Raw genomic sequence first — 17,989 nt, 5'->3', positions numbered from 1 at the left:
TATCGCACATCTTCCTTTCCTTCCTTTAATTATAGGCCATTTGATACTTCAGCGCCATTATCTTCTGTGAGAAGCACAGGGGGTAATTCACATAAAGAAATGGTCATTTGTCATCTGACCTAGTGGGCACAATGAGGTATAGTATTGTCTATAACAAAGATTCCTGTGGGATCTACACTCATCAATGCACACCTTGAAAACCAAAAACCTTCTGGTACTTGGGGATTTCAATCTATGGGCAAACTCCGCCCAAGACCCTATGGCAACCGCCTGCGTTAACCAAATGGAAGAACTTGGCCTGCAACAACTGATAAATGCTCCTACGCATGGTTCAGGACACACTTTAGATCTCATCTTCAAACAGAATATGGACATCGACGTATTGAACATCACCCCACTACCATGGACGGACCACCATGCTATCAAATTTAAAATCACCACCAACACCACTCTCCAAAAACAGAAACGGGCAATAGCAACACACTGGAATAGATCTCAGAAGAAACTACACTCTGAACTCTTCAAAACTACATTGTCGAGCAAAATTCTTCCGCTAAACCCAAACCTCTCAACGGAACAAACACTCAACTCCCTAAACAATGCTTTACTACAAACAGCAGACTCCGTGGCGCCAAAACGCAGAACACCCGTCCGCACAAAAAACTCGAGTTGGTTTAATGGCACTCTCACCCTACTCAAGCAAGAACGCAGAAGAGCTGAGAGAACTTGGAGAAGAAATCCCACCAAGGAAAACCATGCTAACTACAAAGCACTCACGGTGAAATACCACAAGGCAATCTTCAAAGCCAAAAAAGAACATATTGCAGACACCATCTCATCCGCCTTAAACCGCCCACGGGAACTTTTCAAAATAGTTGCTCAATCAATGAACCCGGCCTGCCTAGAGCCCCCTGCAAACGATACTCAAGAATTCTGCAATGAGTTATCAGATTTCTTCATCAACAAAATCGACAACATTCGGAAAGCAATTCATCAGAAAATAACAACCAACCTCACCCAACCGATGCAAAAAGAGGATATCGACACGAACATCACTCAACCACCAAAGTTTTCTTTGTCCCCAATCACCACGGACACGACTAAAAACATCATCAGAAGCCTTCGCGACAGCACATCACCGAACGACATCATCCCCACCAAATTGTTCAAAGCATGTTCCGACATCCTGGCCCCCACCCTAACACATCTCATAAATCAATCATTCAAAGAAGGGACTGTGCCAACCTCCCTCAAGCAAGGCATCGTCAAACCCCTGCTAAAGAAACCTAATCTCGACCCTAAAGACCCTAACTGCCGCAGACCAATAACAAGCCTCAACACCATCTCCAAGATTATAGAGAAAGCAGTAGTACAGCAGCTACAACACCACCTGGAGACACACCACATCCTGGACCCTCTGCAATCAGGCTTCCGCCCAGGCCATGGCACAGAAACAGCACTTCTCAAAATATGGGACGACGCCCTTGAAGCAGCAGATGACGGGGAACCGAGTCTCCTGGTACTGTTAGACCTCAGCGCAGCATTCGATACAGTGGACCACAATACTTTACTTGTCCGCCTCGCAGAAGTTGCAGGAGCCACAGATTCTGCCCTAAAATGGTTTACATCCTTCTTAGAGAATCGCTCTCAGACAGTGAAACTGGGAACATTCACCTCGGAATCTCGGGCAGTCTCCTGTGGAGTCCCTCAGGGCTCACCCTTGTCACCAGTGCTATTTAACATCTACATCCGCCCGCTTCTCAATATCATCAGGAAAACGGACCTCTGCTTCCACTCATATGCAGACGACACCCAACTCTACTTTCGCATTAATGGACAGAAAGATCATCATCAGCAACTACAGAAATGCCTCACTTTAATCAATGACTGGATGACCGCTAGCTCCCTCAAACTTAACGAATCAAAAACAGAACTTCTTCTCCTGCAAGCCAACAAAAATTCCAAAATTGAGACTCCGTGGACACCACCCTCCATCCTCGGACAGACCATCTCCCCCAGCACCAAAGTCAAGAGTCTCGGAGTCATCTTTGACTCAGGAATGACAATGGATGCACAAATAGGATCGGTGGTGAGCGGATCTCACCACCTCCTCCGCCTGCTTCGCAGACTCATCCCCTTCATCCCAGAAGAGGACAAAGCGGCAGTTGTGGGAACGATCATCAATTCCCGACTCGACTACGCAAATTCCCTCTACGTAGGTCTACCCCAATACCAGCTTGCGCGCTTGCAACTCATGCAGAACACGGCGGCAAGGCTGTTAACAGGGAAAAAGCCCTGGGAATCCATCTCCCCATCCCTAAAAAGCCTACATTGGCTAACGGTGAAGAATCGGATCACATTCAAGACCCTCTGCCTCACCCATAAATGCATACAAGGAAACGCTCCGCAATATCTCCGGGAAAAAATAAAACACTACACACCGAATCGCAGTCTTCGATCAGCTAACCAAAACCTCCTCCTCATTCCCAAATACCGCTACAAAGCTAAAGGAGAACGTAGATTTGCAGTCCAAGGACCTCGACTATGGAATGCTCTCCCAACCAACCTCCGCATGGAAGAAAACCACCAGGCCTTCAGGAAAAAACTAAAGACCTTCCTTTTCTAGAAGCTGGCTACAGAGAATACATCTAGCGCCTTGAGGCGATTCAGTTCGCAATTTGTAGCGCTTTACAAATTATTCATTCATTCATTCATTCATTCAATGTGTTTTGATGCAGCATAACCTCTTCTCTCCTCATGTAATTCAATGGAAATTTAAAAAACGCCTGATGCGCTTAGGTTTGAGGTGAAAAGTTGGGTCAGAAGAAAGTCAACTGCAGATCAAAACGCATGTGTAAAACATTTTAGGGTATATTCACACCACATGCGGTGGGACGTCATTGGGCGGCTATTCCAGCACAGTCCCACTACATGGACAAGGCAAAATGCCTCGTCTCCTTTGTGCCTGGTCCATACCACTGCGCTGCGCTAGTGTGCAGACATAGTGCGCTGGCAAGATGTCTGTGTGACATCTCAATAAAGATCAATAAAGGTGATCTAAAAAAAAAAAAAAAGAAATAAAAAAAGGAAGGAAAAAAAGCGTATGGCGTCAAGCTCAGCGCATCGTCACTGCGTTGCTCTCAGCCCCACTGCACAGGACACCAGATGCTTTGTTGCAATGCAGCGGCTGCTGTGAACAAGCTCTGAAGCTTCTCAAACTGATCTTAACCACTAGCTGACTGTACCACCTGTATACATGGTGGCAAGGCGGCCCTGCTGCACCAGATCACGTACCTAGTACGTGATCCGGCACTTCCAGGTAGAGGGCGCGCACCTCTGGCAACCCGGCATGCTGTGATTAAACATAGCAGATGCAGATCAGCGGGTGCCAGCAAATAGATCACCGCTGGCACCCGCCGATTGTCCAGAAAACACACAGGACAGGGCTCTATCTATGTAAACAAGGCAGAGCTCTGTCCTGTCAGCGGGGAAGTAATAGAATCTTAGTAAAAGCAGCACTCAGTACACAAAACACTGGCTAGACACAGTTAACCTCTTGATCGCCATAGCGGTTTATCCCCTTCCCAGCCAGTGTCATTAGTACAGCGACGGTGCATACTTTTAGCACTGATCACTGTATTAGTGTCACTGGTTTCCACAAAGTGTCATAAGGTCTGCCGCAATATTGCAGTCCTGCTACAAGTCGCTGATCACCATTACTAGTAAAAAAAATTAAATAAAAATTTCAGTGTTCACACATACTGATTTTGCGCAAAAGTTATAGCATCTACAAACTATAATCTCTCTCCCTGATTGAGAGAGATTATAGATAGATAGATAGATAGATAGATAGATAGATAGATAGATAGATAGATAGATAGATAGATAGATAGATAGATAGATAGATAGATAGATACATATATACATATATATACATATATACATACACACTCAAGTATAAGTCAACCCAAATATAAGCCGAGGCACCTAATTTTACCACAAAAAACTGGGAAAACATATTGACTCGAGTATAAGCCGAGGGTGGGAAAATGCAGCAGCTACCGGTAAACAATGCCCAACTGCAGCCTCACTGTGCCCATCTGCAGCCATACCTTTTATTACTAAAACAGTGTGTCTACCTCTGTGTAATGCATTCTGTTCAGCCGTCCATTGAAACAAAGCCTGCCCTGCCTCCTCCTTGTCCGTCTGTGATAGATGAACACTGATACGATGCTGGGAAACTTTATCAGCATTCTGTCTATCATAGACAAAGAGGAGGCGGGGCAGGTTTTGTTTCAATGGACGGCTGAACAGAATGCATTACACAGCGGGAGACACACGCTGTTTTAGTAATAAAAAGTACGACTCACTCGAGTATAAGCCGAGGGGGAGTTTTTCAGCCTAAAAAATGGCTTATACTCGAGTATATACGGTAAATATATCGATATCTCTCTATAGAGAGATATATAGATATATCTATATCCCTATCTCTCTCTCTATATAGATATCGCTATCTATTTATACGTACATACATACATACACACTGGTGATCAAATACTACCAAAAGAAAGCTCTATTTGCGTGTGTGTGTGTGTGTGTGGGGGGGGGGGGGGGGTCAAAGTATGTCACAAAAGTGAGTACACCCCTCAAATTTTTGTAAATATTTTATTATATCTTTTCATGTGACAACACTGAAAAAATTACACATTGCTACAATGTAAAGTAGTGAGTGTACAGCTTGTATAACTGTGTAAATTTGCTGTTCCTTCAAAATAACTTAACACACAGCCATTAATGTCTAAATCGCTGGCAACAAAAGTGAGTACACCCCTAAGTGAAAATGTCCAAATTGGGCCCAAAGCGTCAAAATTTTGTGTGGCCACCATTATTTTCCAGCACTGCCTTAACCCCCTTGGGCATGGAGTTCACCAGCGCTTCACAGGTTGCCATTGAAGTCCTCTTCCACTCCTCCATGAGGACATCACGGAGCTGGTAGATGTTAGAGACCTTGCGCTCCTCCACTTTCCGTTTGAGGATGCCCCACAGATGTTCAATAGGGTTTAGGTCTGGAGACATACTTGGCCAGTCCATCACCTTTACCCCCTCAGCTTCTTTAGCAAGGCAGTGGTCGTCTTGTGTTTCGGGTCGTTATGTTGGAATACTGCCCTGCGGCCCAGTCTCCGAAGGGAGGAGATCATGCTCTGTTTCAGTATGTCACAGTACATGTTGGCATTCATGGTTCCCTCAATGAACTGTAGCTCCCCAGTGCCGGCAGCACTCATGCAGCCCCAGACCATGACACTCCCACCACCATGCTTGACTGTAGACAAGACACTTGTCTTTGTACTCCTCACCTGGTTGTCGCCACACACACTTGACACCATCTGAACCAAATAAGTTTATCTTGGTCTCATCAGACCACAGGACATGGTTCCGGTAATCCATGTGCTTAGTCTGCTTGTCTTCAGCAAACTGTTTGTGGGCTTTCTTGTACATCATCTTTAGAAGAGGCTTCCTTCTGGGACGACAGCCATGCAGACCAATTGGATGCAGTGTGAGGCGTATGGTCTGAGCACTGACAGGCTGACCCCCCACCCCTTCAACCTCTGCAGCAATGCTGGCAGCACTCATACGTCTTTTTCCCAAAGACAACCTCTGGATATGATGCCGAGCATGTGCACTCAACTTCTTTGGTCGGCCATGGTGAGGCCTGTTCTGAGTGGAACCTGTCCTGTTAAACCGCTGTATGGTCTTGGCCACCGTGCTGCAGCTCAGTTTCAGGGTCTTGGCAATCTTCTTATAGCCTAGGCCATCTTTATGTAGAGCAACAATAGTTTTTTTTCAGATCCTCAGGAGAGTTCTTTGCCATGAGATGCCATGTTGAATTTCCAGTGACCAGTATGAGAGAGTGAGAGCGATAACACCAAATTTAACACACCTGCTACCAATTCACACATGAGACCTTGTAAACCAACATGTCACATGACGCCAGAGAGCAAAAATGGCTAATTGGGCCCAATTTGGACATTTTCACTTAGGGGTGTACTCACTTTTGTTGCCAGCGGTTTAGACATTAATGGTTGTGTGTTGAGTTATTTTGAGGGGACAGCAAATTTACACTGTTATACAAGCTGTACACTCACTACTTTCCATTTTAGCAAAGTGTCATTTCTTTATTGTTGTCACATGAAAACATATAAGATATTTACAAAAATGTGAGGGGGGTACTCACTTTTTTGAGATACTGTAAATTTTATTAGGGTACATCGTTGCATGACCACGCAATTGTCAAAATAATGCAGTGCCATATTGTAAAAAATGGCCTGGTCATGAAAGGGGGGGGGGTAAATCTTCCAGAGGTCAAGTGGTTAAAAGGCAGGTTAAAAGCCTGAAAGCACTGCATTTACTCATTATCAAAAGCGCTACAGATGACCATCGCCAGGAGATGATCACCCCCAGTCCTACCAACTTCTTATATCTATGGATGCTTGCAGACAGTGCTGGGTAATTTCTTGTCTTTTCTCCCTCACCTAACACACTAGAAAAGCTAATATTGAAAGTGTTGATATCCATCTCCATTCACCCTGCTCCATGACAAGCATGAATGCATTCATGATCCAAGTGTTTATGCCTAGAGTTGGATCTGAACAAAAGCAATCTTCAGATTTCTGGATCCTGCCTAAAGATACAGTTTAGACCAATATAAAAAAATATGACCAGGAAGATGAAAACAAAGCATGGTTAGCTAAAGAGGTCATGGACCTACTCCAGCCCTAAAGGAGCACCTCGCCTATGGGACAGAACGGAAATTAATTGAACGGTCAACATTGGAGGAGAGCAAACACTGAGCTACATCTGTAAAAAGTCTTAGAAAAAAGGGGGAAGGGGGGGGGGGGGGGGTTTAATTACCCAGGAGAACGAAACAAATGGACTTTGTAGGCACCAATCATAAAAATCAATGTAAACTTTTATTTATACACAAATTTAAAAAGAATCACAAAAACGTAAACATCTTTTTAAAAAACGCAGTACATTGCGGAAATTGGTATTAAATGTCACTACATAAATGTATGAGAACGGATCGGGGAATAGCCCCTATACCAGAGGGAGGGATAAACCCCTTCCGTTCCCATTGAATAACTTCAAACTGATATAGCTCGGTATGGCTCTACATGTTTCGCAAATTTGAATGCTTCTTCAGGAGCTTGTTTGGGTTACCTGTAATGGGAAATAGAAAAGGACATACACCAAAAAACAAAAACAAACATACAGTAGCATATTAATATTGTTTTTGCATAAAGACTTTTCAAAAGTGCGTCTCAATCAGAACCACTAAGTACCGTGAGGAAGCGATCCCAAAAGGCCCAAGATTCAACACGCATATGGTGACCTGTGATAACATGCGGGGACGTGTCTGGTAAAGAGATTTATGTCACCAGTAGACTCAAGGGGGGTAGTGAGCTAGAGAATCCCAACTGTCCAAAAAAAAAGGGGGGGGGGGGGTAAAAATAACCAATGTACATCTGTGGTAAAACCAGAACATTCATATGTAGAGGAGAGCATAAGGCACAGCTAGATGGGGGGTGGGGGTCAGGGAGGGAGAGAAAGAGAGAGGGGCAAGGGGGGGGGGGGGGGGGGAGGGGAAGAAAAAAGGGGGGGGGGGGAGAGAGAAAGGAGAAACCAAACTGGGGGGAATAGACAGAGGAACTGGGATATAGAAAGTAATGTACCAGCCAGAGTAACTGAATCCGTCTTCAGATCAGGTAGAGGTTATGGATAATTGAGAAGCCATGCATTCAGAGACACAGCCTCCAATAACCAAGGTGCATAAGGTAATCCAGAGACTGTAATCTAAAGATGTAGATAATATCTAATTAGCCAATATTGAGACCAGCTCCTTATAGTGTGCCGTTATACCAATAAATCAAATGGCATAAACAGATCCTCATATACATGCTGAGTACAGGTATGCCTATAGGGTTAAATAATTGCACATGAAGGACTGCTCCTACCTTGTAGGGTAAGACAGGTGAGCAGGTCTTGTAAACAGCATCAATCAGCTACTTGCTTGTAAACCTGGCACAAAATAGATCTTGACTGACATGGCTGCAATAGAGCTCTGATCCTATCCCAGCAAGGAGCTATCTAATAAGCTCCCAGGACTGCCATCTAAATTAGGGAGTGAGAGAAACATCAGGTTTCATCTAGTTGCACAAACAGAGTACAGCTACAGAGCATTTAGTTTAGATTTGTATAAATCCAGCATACTCTTACCAGACAGCTTGTGTTGTTAAACAGGTAACATTCAGGCATCAGAGCGCCCTGGAGGGTAGTGGCGTGGTATGAGGCTGTTGCTGACAGCCTTAAATACACGTCCCAATCAGGTGTGTAAGACAAGCATCACCTGATTCGGCCAAAAGGAGCTGCACACTCTCACATCCCATCGCACATGCTCAGTGGTCAGATAGGCCTCTGTCATGGACAACGATGTGAGGAGGAAGAGCAGTCCTATAGGTAATAGATCTATAAGCTCCCCCTAGTGGTTCCTCCTAGATACAGCGTATGGAGCGCTGTAAAGGCTGGGACCAACAGATGGAAAGTCTGGAGATATCAATGCACACATCATGGAGTGTGCATTGTAAATCCAGGGGGAGAGGAGTAGATCTACACCAAACGCCGCAGACACCATCCCCCAAAGAGTAAGGGGAGGGCAGAATGCGGCTTACCGGCCGCACATGAGATCCAGACACCGGCAAGTTGATAGGGACCGGGGTCAGCTTACCTCAGTACTTGTAACTGGCCTGAGACGCAAGGCCAGTATACATGGTTAAAATGTTCGTTACCATGAAGGGAATTACTCCATTCATGGTGGTACAACTTACAAATGCATACTAATAGTTAATGCTGATAGAAGAATTACAATACGCATATACATTTTGCAAACAACAGTGTGATTACAAGTTTGCGATTTCCTGCGATTAAACAGTATTTAAACTCGGTAAAACCACTAATATCCATACACAACACTAGCAAGGACTATAGTAGACTGTGTTTAGCTGCAGAAGTGCCCGTGATGGGCGGAGCAGTGGACAGGGGGATCTCCTGTCCTGAAGAGGGAGGGGCCAGTGGATTGATAGTGCAAATTTCTAGGGACTATAGACTATGGTAAACTACGTGTTACCTAATTGCTATGAATCATTCGGCCTTAGTTGGTTGTCATATAGGTCAACCTTAAATTTTTATCCAAGGAAGGATTTATAGGATTGTACTTCGTTAATGCCTGGCCACCGTGTGGCATTCAGGCGTTCAATCCACTTGGCCTCTTGTTGGAGTATCCTCCTGTCCCAGTCACCCCCCCTTGGGTCTTGAGGAATTACTGCTAGGACAATAAAAGTCGCAACAGAGGTGTCGAATCTGTGGCATAAATCGAGATGTCTACTAATGGAACTAAGCATTTTCCCATTTGTTGAGTAATATACGTGGTCACGTATCCTTTGCCATAGGTGGCAGATGGTCTTACCCACATAGAATATCCCACATCTACACGTCATCAAGTATATTACACCTTGGGTGTTACAGTCTGCCCGAAAACGTGGACAGAATGTCTCACCGTTGGGCAATTGGAATTTGTGACCTGTGGATACCCAGGGGCAAAAAGAGCAGTGTCCACACGTGTATATACCCATTCTAATTCTATTGGTCGTTTGAGCCTGTGAGGGTGCAAAATGGCTCCTAGTCATGGTAACGAACATTTTAACCATGTATACTGGCCTTGCGTCTCAGGCCAGTTACAAGTACTGAGGTAAGCTGACCCCGGTCCCTATCAACTTGCCGGTGTCTGGATCTCATGTGCGGCCGGTAAGCCGCATTCTGCCCTCCCCTTACTCTTTGGGGGATGGTGTCTGCGGCGTTTGGTGTAGATCTACTCCTCTCCCCCTGGATTTACAATGCACACTCCATGATGTGTGCATTGATATCTCCAGACTTTCCATCTGTTGGTCCCAGCCTTTACAGCGCTCCATACGCTGTATCTAGGAGGAACCACTAGGGGGAGCTTATAGATCTATTACCTATAGGACTGCTCTTCCTCCTCACATCGTTGTCCATGACAGAGGCCTATCTGACCACTGAGCATGTGCGATGGGATGTGAGAGTGTGCAGCTCCTTTTGGCCGAATCAGGTGATGCTTGTCTTACACACCTGATTGGGACGTGTATTTAAGGCTGTCAGCAACAGCCTCATACCACGCCACTACCCTCCAGGGCGCTCTGATGCCTGAATGTTACCTGTTTAACAACACAAGCTGTCTGGTAAGAGTATGCTGGATTTATACAAATCTAAACTAAATGCTCTGTAGCTGTACTCTGTTTGTGCAACTAGATGAAACCTGATGTTTCTCTCACTCCCTAATTTAGATGGCAGTCCTGGGAGCTTATTAGATAGCTCCTTGCTGGGATAGGATCAGAGCTCTATTGCAGCCATGTCAGTCAAGATCTATTTTGTGCCAGGTTTACAAGCAAGTAGCTGATTGATGCTGTTTACAAGACCTGCTCACCTGTCTTACCCTACAAGGTAGGAGCAGTCCTTCATGTGCAATTATTTAACCCTATAGGCATACCTGTACTCAGCATGTATATGAGGATCTGTTTATGCCATTTGATTTATTGGTATAACGGCACACTATAAGGAGCTGGTCTCAATATTGGCTAATTAGATATTATCTACATCTTTAGATTACAGTCTCTGGATTACCTTATGCACCTTGGTTATTGGAGGCTGTGTCTCTGAATGCATGGCTTCTCAATTATCCATAACCTCTACCTGATCTGAAGACGGATTCAGTTACTCTGGCTGGTACATTACTTTCTATATCCCAGTTCCTCTGTCTATACCCCCCAGTTTGGTTTCTCCTTTCTCTCTCCCCCCCCCCCCCTTTTTTCTTCCCCTCCCCCCCCCCCCTTGCCCCTCTCTCTTTCTCTCCCTCCCTGACCCCCACCCCCCATCTAGCTGTGCCTTATGCTCTCCTCTACATATGAATGTTCTGGTTTTACCACAGATGTACATTGGTTATTTTTACCCCCCCCCCCCCTTTTTTTGGACAGTTGGGATTCTCTAGCTCACTACCCCCCTTGAGTCTACTGGTGACATAAATCTCTTTACCAGACACGTCCCCGCATGTTATCACAGGTCACCATATGCGTGTTGAATCTTGGGCCTTTTGGGATCGCTTCCTCACGGTACTTAGTGGTTCTGATTGAGACGCACTTTTGAAAAGTCTTTATGCAAAAACAATATTAATATGCTACTGTATGTTTGTTTTTGTTTTTTGGTGTATGTCCTTTTCTATTTCCCATTACAGGTAACCCAAACAAGCTCCTGAAGAAGCATTCAAATTTGCGAAACATGTAGAGCCATACCGAGCTATATCAGTTTGAGGTTATTCAATGGGAACGGAAGGGGTTTATCCCTCCCTCTGGTATAGGGGCTATTCCCCGATCCGTTCTCATACATTTATGTAGTGACATTTAATACCAATTTCCGCAATGTACTGCGTTTTTTAAAAAGATGTTTACGTTTTTGTGATTCTTTTTAAATTTGTGTATAAATAAAAGTTTACATTGATTTTTATGATTGGTGCCTACAAAGTCCATTTGTTTCGTTCTCCTGGGTAATTAAACCCCCCCCCCTTCCCCCTTTTTTCTAAGACTTAAAATAGGACGTTGGCACTGCTCTACATATGAGACCTCCACAGACCATCCTGTGATGAGATCTAATAACCCTTCAATCTTTCACATCTGTAAAAAGCTCCATCAGCAGATGGTAGTGCAGTTCCTCTTTAAGAGCTGTCCATGACTAAAAGTCCTGAAGCAATTCCAGAATTTTTAGCAGGCGACTTTTTTTATTTCTTGAAATCCATGTTTCTTTGAATCAGGCATATCAAACTCAAACAGTGGGCCACAATGAGGGGTTGTAATAATCTTATAGTGGACCACAATATGTCTGAGGGCTTTACCGAGCTACTAAAAAGGACAAAAAAAAAAAAAAAAAGTATGAGAAAGCCTAGTCTCCTGTTCTCTTTGAGTGAAATCCCTGGTGTTCCTGTCAGTCCCTCTGCTTTCCTTTTAAAAACTGACCACACTAAGCAGGAGAACACAACGTGGTCAGTTCTCTAGCTATGCTGGGAACTCAGCCTGCTGTGCTCCAACGATGAGATTTGTCCCGAACCCCCCCTTGCACAGCCTTTTGTTGGGAAGCTCAATGTGCTGCTGTTTCTCCTTCCCCCAGCTCTTATGCAGCTGAGAACAGGGGAAATACGATCAATAAAAAAAAAAAAAAAAAAAAAACACACAAAAAAAATCTTTTTTTTATCTATACAAAAATGTTTTGCCTTTAATTTCTATTTTTAAACTGAATGGCTTGTTTACAATCACTTTAAATGTTGAACTTTGGGGAAATTAAACTAAACTTGCATTGGAATTTACCCAAATAATTGCTAATTTTTACCATTAAAAAGCACTGCTGGTTGACTGCTGACTTTGCAATGGTGCAATTAACAAATAATTTTGAATGCCATACATAACTGATCTTTCCATGCTACAATATCACATTAAATTGTACAGGAGAAACCACAAGAAAAAAAAAATATGACACCCCTATACCTTCTCATGGTATGGTCCTAGCACAATCCAGCCACAGAAGGTGTACCCAAGGTAGATCATTCCTGCACAGCAGCAAAATCGTAAGACTTTGGGTAATGAAGCCTGCATGGTCAATATGAGAACCTGAAGAGAAGACATATTAAAGAAATGAAGCATGCACTGCAGTATCATGTGATGACCTATAAATTTGCCACCAAAGTCTGTCAGTATCTAGACAAGACACACTCACATTATATTTTTGGAAGTAGCCCAGATACCGAATAACACCAACCCAAACCAACAAGGTGGACGATCCAAGGAGCAGGCTGCACACATCATAGGAGGTCAAGTTCTAGGAAGGAACAAGAGCTTGTGAGAGACACCAGGAAATACCAAAACATTTGTATTTTTTGTCAACCCCCAGCATTGCAGGACAACCTCACACAAAACTGACATCTCTGTCTCTTCTAGCTCTTTATATTTATATATTCATGTGTGGAGGGCTTGCCACCAAAACTCTAATTAGCTGTTGTACTGGTCACTAGAAAGTTAACCAATAGCATCATACCCTCACTGAAGCATTCTTTATTGCATAAAAAGGGGTTGTAAAGGCCAAAGGTTTATCTTAATGCATTCTATGCATTAAGATAAAAATAGGATTTTTTAAAACAGCTTACCTGTAAAATCCTTTTCTTTCGAAGGACATCACGGGACACAGAGCCACAGTAATTACTGATGGGTTATATAGGTATCACTGGTGATTGGACACTGGCACACCCTATCAGGAAGTTCAACCCCCTATATAATCCCTCCCCCTTGCAGGGATACCTCAGTTTTGTAGCCAAGCAATATAGTGTATTAGAAGAGGGGTGGGACCTCTGTGTCCCGTGATGTCCTTCGAAAGAAAAGGATTTTACAGGTAAGCTGTTTTAAAAAATCCTATTTTCTTTCTCGAACATCACGGGACACAGAGCCACAGTAATTACTGATGGGATGTCCCAGAGCAATGCTACCTGAGGGGGGGGAACCACGACCAAGTAGGGTGCAATCAGACCTGAGGACCCTGTACTGCTGCCTGCAGCACACTACGCCCAAAGGCGATATCCTCATGCCTTCTCACATCCACCTGATAGAATCTGGTGAATGTATGAACTGAAGACCAGGTTGCGGCCTTGCAGATTTGAGCCATAGAGGCCCGGTGATGCACTGCCCAAGAAGCACCAATAGCCCTTGTGGAATGTGCCCTGATCTGAAACGGAGGAATCTTCTGTTTCAAACCGTAAGCTTGAATGATCAACTGTCGAATCCATTTAGAAATGGTAGCTTTTGACGCTGCCTGTCCTCTATTGGGACCCTCTGGCAGCACAAACAAAACATCCGTCTTGCGGATCTGAGTAGTTGCCCCTAGATAGGCCTTAACTGCTCTTACTACATCCAACAAATGTAGAGATCTCTCTTCCGGAGAACAGGGATCTGGAAAAAAGGAAGGTAGAAAAATGTCTTGGTTTAAATGAAAATCAGAAACCACCTTCGGTAAAAAACTAGGATGAGGGCGTAGTACCACTCTATCCTTGTGTATAATCAAATAAGGCTCCTTACAGGAAAGAGCTGCTAATTCTGATACTCTTCTAGCAGAAGAGATGGCCACCAGAAAAATTAATTTTCTTGTCAACAAGACCAAAGGAATCTGACTTATTGGTTCAAAAGGCCGTTTCTGTAACACAGCCAGGACCAAATTCAAGTCCCAGGGGTTTAGGGGCGCTTTAACCGGAGGATTAAGACGCATCACCCCCTGCATAAAGTTTCGGACCAAAGAATGCGAAGCAAGTGGCCGCTGAAATAATACTGATAAAGCAGAGACCTGGCCCTTGATGGTACTCAAGGCCAGCTTCATCTCTAATCCCATCTGTAGAAAATCAAGGATTCTACCTATGACATATTTCCTGGGATGCCAACCTCTGGATTCACACCAGGTTATATAAGCTTTCCAGACTCTATGATAAATCATCCTGGAAGCTGGCTTCCTTGCATTAATCAAGGTAGATATGACAGGACCTGAGAGCCCACGACTCTTCAGAACGTGGGTCTCAATAGCCAAACCGTCAAATTTATCGTTTGTAAGGCAGGATGGAACACTGGACCTTGAGATAACAGGTCTGGGCGTTCCGGTAGTGTCCACGGGGAACCTACCATCATCCTTACTATTTCTGCATACCAAGTCCTTCTGGGCCAAGCGGGGGCCACCAGAAGTACCGACTTCCTTTCCTGCCTGATCCTGCGAAGGAGTCGTGGTAGTAGCAGAATAGGCGGGAATGCGTAAATCAGTGAGAACCGATGCCACGGAATCACCAACGCATCCGTCCCGCATGCAAGAGGATCTTTTGTCCTTGCCACAAATCTGTCTATCTTTTTGTTGAATCGGGATGCAAAGAGATCTACATCTGGAACCCCCATCTTTGGCATATGGCCCAAAAGACGTCGGGATGCAGAGACCATTCCCCTGGAAGTAACTGCTGGCGACTTAGATAGTCCGCCTGCCAATTCTCTATTCCCGGGATGAAAACTGCCAATATGCATCTCTGCCCAGACTAAGATCTGGTTCACCTCTTTTTGAGCAGCTCGGCTCCGGGTGCCTCCCTGATGATTGACATAAGCCACTGCTGTGGCATTGTCGGACTGGATCCTGACCGGACAACCCTGTAGCCTGATAGTCCAGGCTTTTAGAGCTAGATGTATCGCCCGGATCTCCAGAATGTTGATGGGTAAGGTCCTCTCTGTCTTGGACCATACTCCTTGGACCGCAGCCTGTTCCAGAACTGCTCCCCAACCTGACAGACTGGCATCTGTTGTTACCACCGTCCAGGTAACCGGTAGAAAGGATTTCCCCTTCTGCAGGTTTTCGGGTATGAGCCACCAATTGAGGCTCTGACGCACCGCATGCGACAGGTGCATCGGAAAGTCTAATGCCTGAACCTTCTTGTTCCAGGTCGACAGAATACTGTGTTGCAGCATTCTTGAGTGAAACTGAGCATAGGGAACTGCTTCGAATGAAGACACCATCTTCCCTAGTAGCCTCATACAAAGGCGGACTGAGGGACCCTTCTTGGTCCTTACTGTCAGAATCAGCTCTCTCAAAGCAGTGATCTTTGCCTGGGGTAGAAATATTTTCTCCTGGCTTGTATGTATAATCAGACCTAAATATTCCAGTCTTCTTACTGGTTTTAGGAAAGACTTTTCTAAGTTGAGGATCCAACCCAGGTGTTCTAGATACCTGACCGTGGTCCTCAAGTTTCCATTCAAAGAGGCTACCGACCGGTCTATCAAGAGCAGGTCGTCTAGGTATGCTATGACAGCTATACCCTGAGCCCTTAATCTGGCCAGAGGAGGAGCCAAGATCTTTGTGAACACTCGAGGTGCAGTGGCTATCCCAAAGGGCAGAGCCATAAACTGGAAATGGCGCCCTCCTACCTCGAAGCGCAGAAACTTCTGATGAGCAGGAAAAATGGGCACATGCAGATATGCATCTCTGATGTCTATTGATGCCAGAAATTCTCCTCCCTGCAGGGTGGGAACTACTGTTCGAATTGATTCCATGCGGAAGGATTGAATCCTTAGGAATCGGTTCAGATCCCTTAAGTCCAAAATGGGCCTGACATCCCCATTTGGCTTTTGGACCGTAAAAAGGTTGAAATAGAAGCCCAATCCCTGGTCCTTTGCGGGAACTATCATAATGACCTCCTGCAACAAAAGTCGCTCTAACGCTAGAAGGAGCGACTGCTTCTTCTCTGGGTCTCTGGGAACATTTGATCTGAGGAACCGAGGAGAAGGGAATTCCTGAAACTCCAGCTTGTACCCTAAGGTTACCGTGGAGACTACCCATCTGTCCTGGAAGTCCTCCTGCCAGAGCTCTGAGAATTGTCGCAGTCTTCCCCCCACTCGAGTGAGCGGGGGCACCCCCTCATGCAGAGGTCTTAGTGTTTTGCCTAGTAAGCTTCTTTCCCCAGGACTTCTTTTGTCCCTGGGGTTGACTCTTGTCTCTGGACCCCGATGGAGGCGGCCGTCGAGACTGCCTGGAGGCTGAAGCCCCCGGCGCTGGGGAAAGAGTCCGTTTGAAAGAGGGACGCTTACTCTTCTTCTTGACAGGTAAGAGAGTGCTTTTCCCACAAGAGGTTCTCTTGATATAGTTATCCAAGTCCTCTCCAAACAACCTTGCACCACGAAATGGAAACCCAGCCAGTAGCTTCTTACATGGTGCTTCGGCTGACCAATTTTTCAACCATAGGATTCTACGTATATGCACCAACCCCAGTGAAAGACGGGAGGTTTGCACGATAGAATCTCTAATGGCGTCAACCACAAAGCATAAGGCCGCTGGAAGGTTAGCAAACCCCTGGGCCTGCTGTTCAGGTAATACTTTGATGACCTGCTTAACATGGTCTCTTAAGTATTGACAGACTCCAATCGCTGCTATTGCAGGTTGGGCCACTAATCCTGCTAAGGAGAAAACATCCTTCAATAGGGATTCCATCCTTTTATCTACAGGATCCCTGAGCATCTGAGCATTGTCTACAGGACAAGTCAGGCTATTATTTATTGAGGAAATGGCGGCATCAATAGCCGGAATTCCCCACATTTAAATAAACTTTTCTTCCATCGGATAAAGTGTTGAAAACTTTCTCGGCGGAAAAAAACGTTTGTCTGGGTGATCCCACTCAGAATAAATAAGCTTTTCAAGTAAAGTATGAACAGGAAAAGCATGTGCTGCTTGGAAAGGTTTCAGTGACCCCAAAGCAGAAGAGGATTCTTTAGCAGTTTCAGGTATGGGCAACTTAAATGTGGAGCGGACCAATCCAGTGAGGATCTGCACTAAGACTTTCTCCTCTTGGGAAGTCGCAGAGGGTCCCTCTCCACCTGAATCCTCCGAAGAGGAATCATCCATCCCATCCCGATCCTCTGAAAGGGATTCATCTCCTTTATCCCAGAGCTCCTCTGTCTGAGGGTCTTGGGGAACAGAGGAAAGCCTAGTGCGTTTTCTTCCACTGAGTGAAGACGTAATCACGGCCATTAATCTTTCCTCTAGACCATTAATGGTTGAGGAAAAAACCTCTTGTGTAATATATACAGGGGCTGAAGTGCCAGAAGCAGGTGTAGCCCCTGACCCCGATGGCTCTCCCTGGCTAGCCGTCCCTGGTCCATCTTTAGGGGGGAAGGATGCTGCCGACAGGGGGCCCTCAGAACCTGAACGAGATCCCCTAGTGTCTCTGGTTCCTGGGGTGCTTGAACCTCTTCTACCCATAGTGCAAAGCAACAAGGTGTGAGGTATACAAATGAACACTGTCCGCTGAGCGATG

At 45.1% G+C, this 17,989-nt stretch overlaps 1 protein-coding gene and 2 long non-coding RNA genes across 4 annotated transcripts in view; 1 reads left to right on the top strand and 2 right to left on the bottom strand.

Moving 5' to 3' along the window:
- Nucleotides 1–17,989, bottom strand: part of MCOLN2 (mucolipin TRP cation channel 2) — a 122,609-nt gene that overhangs the window by 39,372 nt on the left and 65,248 nt on the right. Inside the window, exons 10-11 of the mRNA XM_073593627.1 lie at nucleotides 12,889–12,990; nucleotides 12,660–12,782 (exon numbers count right to left, since the gene is read on the bottom strand). Coding sequence (XP_073449728.1) covers nucleotides 12,660–12,782; nucleotides 12,889–12,990 — 225 coding nt within the window. The remainder of the gene's footprint in view (nucleotides 1–12,659; nucleotides 12,783–12,888; nucleotides 12,991–17,989) is intronic.
- On the bottom strand, nucleotides 7,235–8,471 carry LOC141103723 (uncharacterized). The gene is made up of 4 exons (XR_012235359.1): nucleotides 8,275–8,471; nucleotides 8,013–8,169; nucleotides 7,731–7,851; nucleotides 7,235–7,475 (listed from the first exon to the last, which is right to left on the bottom strand). It is a non-coding gene; the product is annotated as an uncharacterized lncRNA (long non-coding RNA).
- On the top strand, nucleotides 10,114–11,631 carry LOC141102573 (uncharacterized). 2 transcript variants are annotated; one of them, XR_012235158.1, is made up of 4 exons: nucleotides 10,114–10,310; nucleotides 10,416–10,572; nucleotides 10,734–10,854; nucleotides 11,360–11,631. It is a non-coding gene; the product is annotated as an uncharacterized lncRNA (long non-coding RNA). The 2 variants fall into 2 exon arrangements; XR_012235157.1 differs by having other exon boundaries at nucleotides 11,103–11,631.

This window comes from Aquarana catesbeiana, linkage group LG07, assembly GCF_042186555.1.
Source record: "Aquarana catesbeiana isolate 2022-GZ linkage group LG07, ASM4218655v1, whole genome shotgun sequence".
Classification (NCBI taxonomy): domain Eukaryota; kingdom Metazoa; phylum Chordata; class Amphibia; order Anura; family Ranidae; genus Aquarana; species Aquarana catesbeiana.
Note: the sequence above shows the minus strand (reverse complement) of the source record. Positions and strands in the feature narration are given on the sequence as shown.